The 10,975-nt window shown below is 40.6% G+C and overlaps 1 protein-coding gene across 1 annotated transcript in view; it reads right to left on the reverse strand.

Moving 5' to 3' along the window:
* ppp1r13bb (protein phosphatase 1, regulatory subunit 13Bb) overlaps positions 1-10,789 on the reverse strand; it is a 120,569-nt gene extending 109,780 nt beyond the window's left edge. Inside the window, exon 1 of the mRNA XM_068039016.1 lies at positions 10,107-10,789. Coding sequence (XP_067895117.1) covers positions 10,107-10,115 — 9 coding nt within the window. The 5' untranslated portion in view covers positions 10,116-10,789. The remainder of the gene's footprint in view (positions 1-10,106) is intronic.
* Between the last annotated feature and the right edge of the window lie 186 nt (positions 10,790-10,975).

The following is a 10,975-nucleotide window of genomic DNA, read 5'->3' on the forward strand; positions in this document are numbered from 1 at the left end:
ATTGCCCAGGTATGTCCTGTACACAAAAAGCAGCACAAGTCCAACCCGGCCAATTACCACCCCATCAGTTTGCTCTCAATCATCAGTAAAGTGATGGAAGGCGTCATCAACAGTGCCATCAAGCAGCACTTACTTAGCAATAATCTGCTCAGTGATGCTCAGTTTGGGTTCCGACAGGACCACTCAGCCCCTGACCGCATTACAGCCTTGGTTCAAAAATGGACAAAAGAGCTGAACTCAAGAAGTGAGGCGAGAGTGACTGCCCTTGACATCAAGGCAGCATTTGACTGAGTATGGCATCAAAGAGCCCGAGTAAAACTGGAGTCAATGGGAATCAGGGGGAAAACTTTCTGCTGGTTGGAGTCAGACCTAGCGCAAAGGAAGACGACTGTGGTTGTTGGAGGTCAATCATCTGAGCTCCAGGACATCATTGCAGGAATTCCTCAGGGTAGTGTCCTAGCCCCAACCATCTTCAGCTGTTTCATCAATGACCTTCCTTCAATCATAAGGTCAGAAGTGGGGATGTTCGCTGATGATTGCACAATGTTCACCATTTGCAACTTCTCAAATACTGAAGCAGTCAATGTAGAAATGCAGCAAGACTTGGACAATATCCAGGCTTGGGCTGATAAGTGGCAAGTTACATTTGCACCCCACAAGTGCCAGGCAACGACTATCTCCAACAAGAGAGAATCTAACCATCTCCCTTCCACATTCAATGGCATTACCATCGCTGAATCCCCCACTATCAACATCCTAGGGGCTACCATTGACCAGAAACTGAACTGGAGTAGTCATATAAATACCGTGACTACAAGAGCAAGTCAGAGGCTAGGAATCCTGCGGCGAGTAACTCACCTCCTGACTCCCCAAAGCCTGTCCACCATAGACAAGGCACAAGTCAGGAGTGCGATGGAATACTCTCCACTTGCCTAGATAGGTGCAGCTCCAACAACACTCAAGCAGCTCGACACCATCCAGAACAAGCAGCCCACTTGATTGGCACCCCATCCACAAACATTCACTCCCTCCACCACCAACGCACAGTGGCAGCAGTGTGTACCATCTACAAGATGCACTGCAGCAACGCACCAAAGCTCCTTCAACAGCACCCTCCAAACCCGCGACCTCTACCACCTAGAAGGACGAGCAGCAGATGCATGGGATCACCACCTGCAAGTTCCCCTCCAAGCCACACACCATCCTGACTTGGATCTATATCACCATTCCTTCACTGTCACTGGGTCAGAATCCTGGAACTCCCTTCCTAACAGCACTGTGGGTATACCTAACTCACACGGACTGCAGCAGTTCAAGAAGGCACCTCATCACCACCTTCTCAAGGGCAATTAGGGATGGGCAATAAATGCTGGCGTAGCCAGTGACGCCCACATCCCATGAATGAATAAAAAAAAATTAGAATGCACAATGCATGTAAATAGCCTATCAATGACCTAACAAAAATTTAAATCATTGGTAGAAAGAGACTAACTTAACATAGTATGTAGCATTCCAAAAACTATAAACCCCTCAGTAGTCATCCACCCCAGCATGATACTTCCTCACACTTAACTATTTGACTTGAGCTGCATTTACTAACTCTGGTACGGAAGTCAGGAGGTGAAGAGCTGCTACAATCTAGTTGCCAATAAAACCATTTTGAAACAAATAAAAGATACCTAAATCCACTTCAAACAGCAAATTCAATAGCTATCCACTGACAGTGCATTTGATTTTCAGAAAACAAGGTACAAAACAAATACTGCATCTTGAATATCTTAAATTCCTTTATATGATCAAATTACAACCAGCCAGGTCTTCGAATATTGTTAATTGAGATGCTGACTAAACTTTTAAGTCCTTATCAATAAATATCGGCGTTTGAAAGTCACAATGTACTTGGAAACTGTTTTAGTTCCCAAAATATTCCCATTTTAGGCTATTATGCTCTAATGAAATAATTTGAGTCTAAAATGCAGATATGCAAATTCTTAATGCCAGTATATACAATTTACTAAGCTCCATACATAATGAATTTTAATAAATTCAATACAGGGAATACACATTTACAGTTAACTTTAATGGCTATTCAAGCTTCATGTAGAGTTAACTTAAAACCATCTTGTAAATGGTAGGAGTCCAGATATCAAAAAATGTTCCAGTAATGACACATCTATTTAGTCTACCTTCTAACTCTATGCTGTTCAATACAAGTATAACCCAAGGATACAAAACCACAGTTAACTACAGTTTTTGGGAGATTCAGACAAGCAATAGACTCAGATTCTTAGACTTTTTAACAGTACACTAGTTCTGGAGTCCTGCTGATAGTGGTTAAGGTTACAAGGATAAACTTGAATGCGCCAATTATATAACTATATATAAATAATCACACTCTTCTGTAGCATCTATGCATGTGCATTTGTATAATCTTTTGTTTTTAAACAAATGTTGGGTTGCATTAGCTATTCAGCTGCTTCAACTGCATTGGCCGAACCTGTAAGAGGACCCACATGTCTCTCATGTTCAGAGGTTTACCTCTACCGTCCAGTATATAATTACAGCAAAAACATGCTGCATTGTCCTGGATAGAGGGCAGACAAGCACATTCGTTTTCCTGTCTTTCTGGTCTGGACCTAGCTCTGAAAACTGTTGAGCTCCATCTTAATTGCCAGCTGAAAGCTGGCCCCTACAGTCTCTGTTGGAACCAATTCCTCATGTGTTTGGCTCTTTTTTGCTGCTGCTCAACATGGGAAGTGGGGCTTGCTTCCTGATCCTTCTCTTGTCCAGCAGCAAGTAAGTAGAACTGAGAATCAAAAATATCTCATTGCAAAAAAAAATTCTTAACAGACTACCCTGGCAAGTACTCCTGCTGAATTCAAATAGGGTTCCCCAACAATAACAGATGTTGATGTTTGCTGGAGAGCTCTCTGCTCCACCACAGTCAGAGTATAAGAAATCATTTTAGCTCATCTGGCTTGAACGTAACTTATCTGAGCCTCATCTGCATAACTCTTTGTGAATTCACTTCAATAGATAAATCCTGAATTGCCACCAATATCAATCTTCAAAATGAATTTTTCTGAGCAGCAAATAATGTTCTTGAGGCCTCAACTACCAAGTCTTGCTAACCCATGATTCTTATTTTAGTTGACAAAGTTGCTCTCTATCCCTCAGATATTTGTCGCTGATTCCCTTCATGACCTCATCCACTGTATCTCCTGTCCCATTCTCACCACAGTCACCAGAGCCCTACGAGATGCAATTCCTCAATTAAACCCCTCCAGTTCTCTACCTTTTAACTATTTTCCCCACTTCCTCTCAAAGGATCTTGGGTTGTTTATACATTAAAGATATTGTTAATCTGGACTGAGGCATAGTAGGTAGTAAGATTACCCTTGCTAGAAATCCTCAAAAAGCTAAAAACATTTTTCAAGACATGTTAAAACTACACAATGACCATAACATGCAGTTTTTCCGAAATATTCAATTTGTCTCCATTGAATTTCAAAATTATAACTTTTAGTTGTAGGTATACTCCTGTTGCAATTGAGCATAAAGTGTGGATTTGCACAAACAGAGTTTATGCTGATTGTACTTCAGAATGGAAATTCTTAGTTTGGTAGTTATTAACACTGTTAATTTGGTCAGTGAAGGTAAAGATCTGCATCAGTGTAAGTAGTTGATACAAATTCTCAGCCTGTTCGACAGTGAAGGTTAATTTAGGACAAATATCAAGGGGATAACTTTATGCAATCTAATAACCAAATCAGAATAGGCATTAAAAAAATGAAGCTAGTGGATACTGCTCCATTCAAACTGAACATGATCCTTTAGTGTTATAAATGCAGGATTTTTTTTTTAACTTGCAAAATGATTTCAACAAGTCTTCAGGAAAATGTTGTGGACTACATAATAATCATCTTCTTGAACTGAAAGATGCAAGGCTATCAAATAATAAATGAGGATGAGTTGCAGCAGTTCCTAATGTAACGATCACCTGGCTCATGGTGTGTATTAATATTTTAGAGGTCACTTTCAGTTTTGGGGAATTAAATGTGTAGCTTTAAGAATTCCAAAAGGTTGCAAACCACTCAAAATATAAATTTCAAAGATGTCTCCATGAGTGCTTACCGAGACAGAGTTAGAGAGGTGAGAGCCATAAACCAGCAAGTGGTTCCGAAGGGTCACTGACCCGAAACGTTAACTCTGCTTCTCTTTCCACAGATGCTGCCAGACCTGCTGAATATCTCCAGCATTTCTTGTTTTTATTTCAGATTTCCAGCATCCGCAGTATTTTGCTTTTATTAACCAGCAAGTGGGTTTGTTTCGTTTAAGTTAGAGCTGGAAAGTCTGGAAGATTGTTCTGTTATTGCTAGCAATAATAATTATTCATGTGGGTACTGGAAATCAGAGGTACGTTTTGGGAGTTGGAGGTAATTAGTTTAAATTGCTATCTGGAACATCCCATTTGGACCACATTGTTATGGAGATTGATGAAGCAGGGGTGGCTGCTGGTCAGAAGTTTTTTGTCTGTGTGCTTGCTGACAAACAGGCAGTTGGTCAGAGAGAAAGCTGTTGGCTTTGGCAGCAGCTGGGCTCAGGAGCATTTCGGGAACCAGGAGCATTTCGGTTTTGAGTAAGACCATGCTCAAGCTGAGAAGTCCAGGTTCAGGAGGTGTTGGCAGAGAATTGGAGGATTTGTCTAGCCGGAAGCTAGAGGGAGAAACCCCAGGGGATCTCATACCTAGGAAGACAGCTGAGAAATAAAGAAAATTCAAAGTGAATTCTTAGGGGCTAATTTACACTTTGGATTGATCTTAGGAGAAGCGTACCACCAAGATCCTATAAACAATAGGTGAGCTCTGGATGATAGTAGAATGAAGGGTAGGTAGTTAGTTTGATCTTAGAGTAGGTTAAAGGTTCGGCACAACATCGTGGGCCGAAGGGCCTGTACTGTGCTGTACTGTTCTATGTTCTTGGGGTGGAAGTAAAAGTCAAACAGGGGTGTTGTTTTGCAATTTAGAGTTTAAAGTCGACGTCTTCGTGTTTTACTAAGATGTTAAATTTCAAGTGTAAGTGATTTCAGATTGTAATGTTAAGATAGTAGTGTTTTGTTTAACTCTTGTATAGGTGAAGTTTTTTGTTTAAAATGTGAAACCTTGTGGCATAATTCTTGCACTAATAACTGGGAATTCAACTTTCTATTTTAAAAAGTTAACAGTCCCTAATGGGATCACAAGACAAACACAAGTTGGACAGATGTTCAGTTCAAATAAGCCGGCATGTGAGTAAACAGGCACATTTGCAAAGGCCATAAAATACAGAGCAATTCAAATAGAACATTCCTAGCACGTCAATAATTACATTATTCTTTTCTTCTGATTAATGCTGCCTTCATGCAAGTTTGATTTATTTTATTTAAGCCCCAAACACCACTATTGATTGCTTTTCACTGATACATTTCTTCACGCACATTAAATTGAGCCCTGGGTAAAATGTTAACGCCCAAAAATTAATATATAATCTTGGCACTGTTTTGATTCTAATCTTAGCTTTCAACCCCACATTATATTGAACAAAGATCTCTTTCTACTACCATTGTAAACAATGCCCACCTCTAACACCATAGGCCCTCCAGCACTGAAACACATACATGCCTATGTATCTCCAGTTTTTTCTAACGCAAGTCTCAATAAACTCCAACTTGTCCAACACTTTATCACATATATTCCTGTCTCACCCATCATCCACTTCCCCTCATTAATCCTCACAGGCTACATCCCCCAATGAATCACAATTGAAATCATTGTTCTCATATACAAATCCTTCCATGGCATTATTCCAATCCATCTTTGCCTTAGCTGCTTCGGCCCAACCCTTTGTAACATGCTACCTAATCTTTACCACCTTTAAAAAACCTCAAGAGCCATGTCTGATCAAACTTTTGTCAACTCTCTAAATTTCACCACTCCTGCTCAGCATTCTTTTTCCTTCACACCCATTTGCGGATGTCTATGTTAAAGGCACTATAAATATAAATTGTTGTATAGAGTTAATCACTATATGCAGCAGAAAGTGAAGAGTTTCACACACAAATGATATATCCATGTTTTTTCCGCATTTCATTAATGGAGAATACACAAAATAAAACTGATGGAAAAGATGATCAGAATCCATATGCAAAATCAATACTGTTTGCTCTTAAAACAAACCCAAAATAACATGCTCCCTCAATGCCTTAACTTGTTAAGGCAGTGAATATTTGAGTTACACAAATCAAGATAAACCCCAGTCTATGCCCAATTAGACAATCTGAACCAAGGTTTCAAACTCAAGTGTTGAAATTGGCCTCAACCTCTCCTAAGTTAGGGAAAGAAACAGAAGCTGCTCTTGATCACCATCCAAGTAGCCTCTGCTGACAGTGCGCAAGTACAGATATGATGCATTTCATGGCCAGGATTGGGCAAGGCATGATATACTTCCTTATTGCCCAGTTAAAGAGCAGCCTGAAGAGAATAGCAGCCATTTGGGTAAAGTACCAGATGAAGCGTGGCAACTGTGGAAGCAAAACTTAGCAAGGGAATCACACCTTCAACAGCAAGGAACAAAGTTGCAAATAAAAAATGGAAATGCAAAAAATACAAATCTATCCAACATTTATTAAATTTATTCCCCCTTGACAAAATTCAAAGAGTTCAAACAGAAACAAGAGTAGTTACAGGATAGGATTTATACCTTATTCGTAGTGCTGACCATAATGTCACTTGTTTTTTTTGCAATGAGATATTTTTGATTCTCAGTTCTACTTACTTGCTGCTGGACAAGAGAAGGATCAGGAAGCAAGCCCCACTTCCCATGTTGAGCAGCAGCAAAAAAGAGCCAAACACATGAGGCATTGGTTCCAACAGAGACTGTAGGGGCCAGCTTTCAGCTGGCAATTAAGATGGAGCTCAACAGTTTTCAGAGCTAGGTCCAGACCAGAACACATAACCATCAAAACTATTCCATAAAAGTCAACGGAGGAGGGTTTTCCTTTCTGCTTATTAAGCGAATATTTTTGACAATGAGAATGTCAATCCAATGACAAGATACAAAAATCATATAACGAGAGTCAAAACTTACTCTATATTTGATGAGAATGTTCAGCGTACAACCAAGGAATTCTAGTTACCATTTGTAAAGTGCAATGATGTATTATAAATTGGGAGGCCAATAGTTTCTACTTTCATAGCTTTTCAACATAGTATCGCAACCAAAGAAAGTGTCAAATGGCAGTATCGCAACAAAAAAGTCAAACAGCTACATTTTTGGCAATAAATAGTTCAAACGCAGCCATTATTAATAAAAACCTAACACAGCCAGTGCAAGCTCCTCAGCAGCCCTCAAATCAGAACATCTATTTCAGACATCGAGGATAGGTGCATTGAAAACATTTAAAACTTTGTCATTTTAAAAATATGTAGTTTATCAAAGAGTATAGTCTGTTGAGAATCCAAAGGACAGTCTGTATGCATCCTAATTATCTGAAAAGAACCAATTTCCAACTCTGCAGCAGTATAATTCTGTATTTCATAAACCTTCTAAACAGACATACACCAATAAAAAGACTAACATGGGATATACCGCACAGAAATAGGCCATTTGTCCCAGCCAATCCATGCAAATGTTTATGCTCCACTTGAACCTCCTTTCCTCATCTAAATCTATCATCGTAACAGCTGGGTTTTGATCTGTGCATTGACAGCAAATCATGCAAACTTTTTTTTAAAAAGTGCTCCAGGTTTTCTCTGCTATAACTCAAGTTTAAATTGCCATTTTAACCTAAAGTTATAAATTTACAATAAAAAATTGCAACAACTTTAATGCAACTTACAGCCAAATGAAAAACTTCTCAGTCGTGACAGTGAGTTGGAATAGTTGTTCTGCCAATGTGAAACACCCATAATTCAAGACTTAGCAAGTGAAAAAATCTCTGCACTCACTTCTCACCGAGGAGATGCAGTTTATTCTGCAATATGGCTGCACAGCTCCAGATAACAGAGGTACATGCTTGAACTCTAGAATTCTTTAAGTGGCTGCCAACCAAATCAATAAGATTTGTTTTTAAAAGAAAACATTTTTAAAGTAGTTCCACTGAAGCTGCTCCCCAGACCCAGTGGAAGGGCAGAAGGGAAGAAGTTATGATTCACCTGCTTCAGGTCTCTTGACCAATAACCTGACAAATTCAGCTTCCAACCAGCCGCCCACCCCACCTCCTTATTCTTCATGCATCCCATTCACTCCGAGTTCAAGACAATCCATAGATTGCTGGAAAAATCTAGTCTCAAACATATCTACATATAAACATCAAGTTTAAGAGACAGCATTTTGCAGAAGCTTGACACAAACTCATCAAAAGGAAATGCCAGCAGTGAATCCTATTCCATCCCACACACCATGCCTCTCATCAGCACACAACAGCATCAATAAACCATTGTTCTCCCAGCCAAAACAGAAATAGTGAAATAACAGTGCATGAGGCAAAAAAAACTTATAAAGCAAATAGCAATAGGATCTTCAGTATTTTTTCCAATTTAGTGCAAAATATTGAAGTTGTACATTCACAAGAAGTTCAGTGTATATTCAGCCTACATTTTCTGTAAAAGAGAAGGAAAAGCAAATTCTTAGTGGGTGCAGAGGGACAGAAGTGTTTAAATGATTGGAGGTTTGACTGCAAAGAGGGGTTCCACTGCAAACATTTTACAGTGTTTGCCCCATAAGTTAAAACCCCATTGAACAGCCAGCCTTGTGTATAATTGTGGTTATCATCTACTGTAGAACCTGCCTTTCAGAATGATGGATGTGTACCTAAAGGATAATCTCTGGGTGGCAGTGGCGCAGTGGTTAGCACCGCAGCCTCACAGCTCCAGTGACCCGGGTTCGATTCTGGGTACTGCCTGTGCGGAGTTTGCAAGTTCCATCTGTGACTGTGTGGGTTTCCACTGGGTGCTCCAGTTTCCTCCCACAGCCGAAGACCTGCAGGTAGATAGGTAAATTGGCCACTGTAAATTTCCCCTAGTGTAGGTAGATGGTAGGAGAATAGTGGGGATGTGGTAGGGAATATGGTATTAATGTAGGATTAATATAAATGGGTGGTTGTTGGTCGGCACAGACTTGGTGGGCCGAAGGGCCTGTTTCAGTGCTGTATTTATAAATAAAATAAATTCAAAAAGTTCAATTAAAACAGATATATTGGGTAAATTAGAGCATAATTCAAGTCCACACACAAGTGATAAATTGTTTTTAAATTTGAAGCCAACAGCAAAAGTAGGATGTAGCCACATCAAGCCAAGAACTAAAACTAGTGAATATGCTATATTGTTGTATAATAACTTCCGGATGTTGTTGTAGTTATTATGAATAGTAGAAATGACTGATACAATATTTCGCAGGAAAAAGAACATCCCAAATACAGCAAAAATTGCTAAATCTTACTTTTCTATTGCTGAGATATATATATAGTAGAATTCATAATAGCTTAATCTGTTGACATGTCGCCAAAAATATTCCTTGGCAAAATGATTTTTTGATCCAGGGTGGATATAATTTACATGCCCTACAATTATCAAGAGGGTCGACTTTTTTCAAAGTTTTAATTTATTGCAATAACGTTTAGAGTACTTTCCGCAGTAAAATTTTCGTTTTATACGAGCTATCAAACATTTTACCCAGTCTTTTCAACTCTTTACAAAAAAAAGACAGCAATTAAAATTGTACTAGGAACATTCTGGGAAATTAACAGTACACGTAACCATCAAAACTATTCCATAAAAGTCAACGGAGGAGGGTTTTCCTTTCTGCTTATTAAGCGAATATTTTTGACAATGAGAATGTTAAAATATAAATACTTAGACGTTAACTGAATAAATTACAATGATCTAGAGAAAAGGAGTTCACTGCGGTATTTTAGTTACAGCATTCTTCTGACACAATAGCGTAAAAAGACCAGTTCAATTTCTTTGATCTTTCTTCTATGGGTGAGAGATTTGATAAGGATAGTCAGCTTCTCCTTAAATTATGTCACGTTATTAAGTCCCAGAACATAACCAGAGATTGACACTCACCGGCATCATTTTGGAGTTCTTTCAGCACAACCCCACAATTCGACACAGAAAAAGGTTCAATTTCCTCTGATTCCAGGTCAATATGAGCGGCCGCCGGCAGACGGACCACAACAGAAGCAGCAGCTGGGATGGGAGGGGTCTGACTGGGGCACCAGTCCAACTCCAGGCCGCTGCTGGCTTCACCCTTCACTCTCGGGCCAAGGAGACAACAAAATCATGCGAACGAGGAGAGCTGGTGAATGCGCTGACTGCGGTGAAAGGTCGTGGTTGTCGGGCACACCGCGCCGACTGAGGGCGACGCCGCGCTCGCTGAGTTTGAAGCCACTTTCCGTTGAAGCTCGGTCACGCTTTGGCTGGCGGGCGGACAAACAGCCGCGCGCTGAAGCCACACCACTTGCAAGAGCGCGAGGCCCAGTCAGCTGACGCCCCGCCCCTTCCGCATCACCCAGAGCTGGGCGTCAGGTAGGATTTGCGCCGGCGGCCGGCAGCTGCTTGACTTTACGGCACACTTTGAACACCGAGCCCTTTTACTACATGCACGGCCTGTCCCGACTTTCCTTCACTGAAATATCACCAGTCTTGCCCCGAGCTGGTGATGGTTTGCGGAAGCCTTTCGGTCGATCTGACAGCCGGGCGGGAGGCGTCAGCGCAAGTCGCGCAGTCGCCCGGTATCTCTGGAATGTAAACTGTCTCCCGCTGGTCTGCAGGAAGGGCTGAGCAATGCAGAGAGGTGAGGTTCACTATCTCGCCCAGAATATCATATTGCTTATGGTGCATATAGATCGCCACCTGCTGTCTGAAGATGTTTTAGACCGACAGCGGACAATTCCAAAAAAACTTGATCTGCCCAAGGTCTGCACGCCCCCTTT

This window comes from Heterodontus francisci, chromosome 9 (genome assembly GCF_036365525.1).
Source record: "Heterodontus francisci isolate sHetFra1 chromosome 9, sHetFra1.hap1, whole genome shotgun sequence".
NCBI lineage: Eukaryota > Metazoa > Chordata > Chondrichthyes > Heterodontiformes > Heterodontidae > Heterodontus > Heterodontus francisci.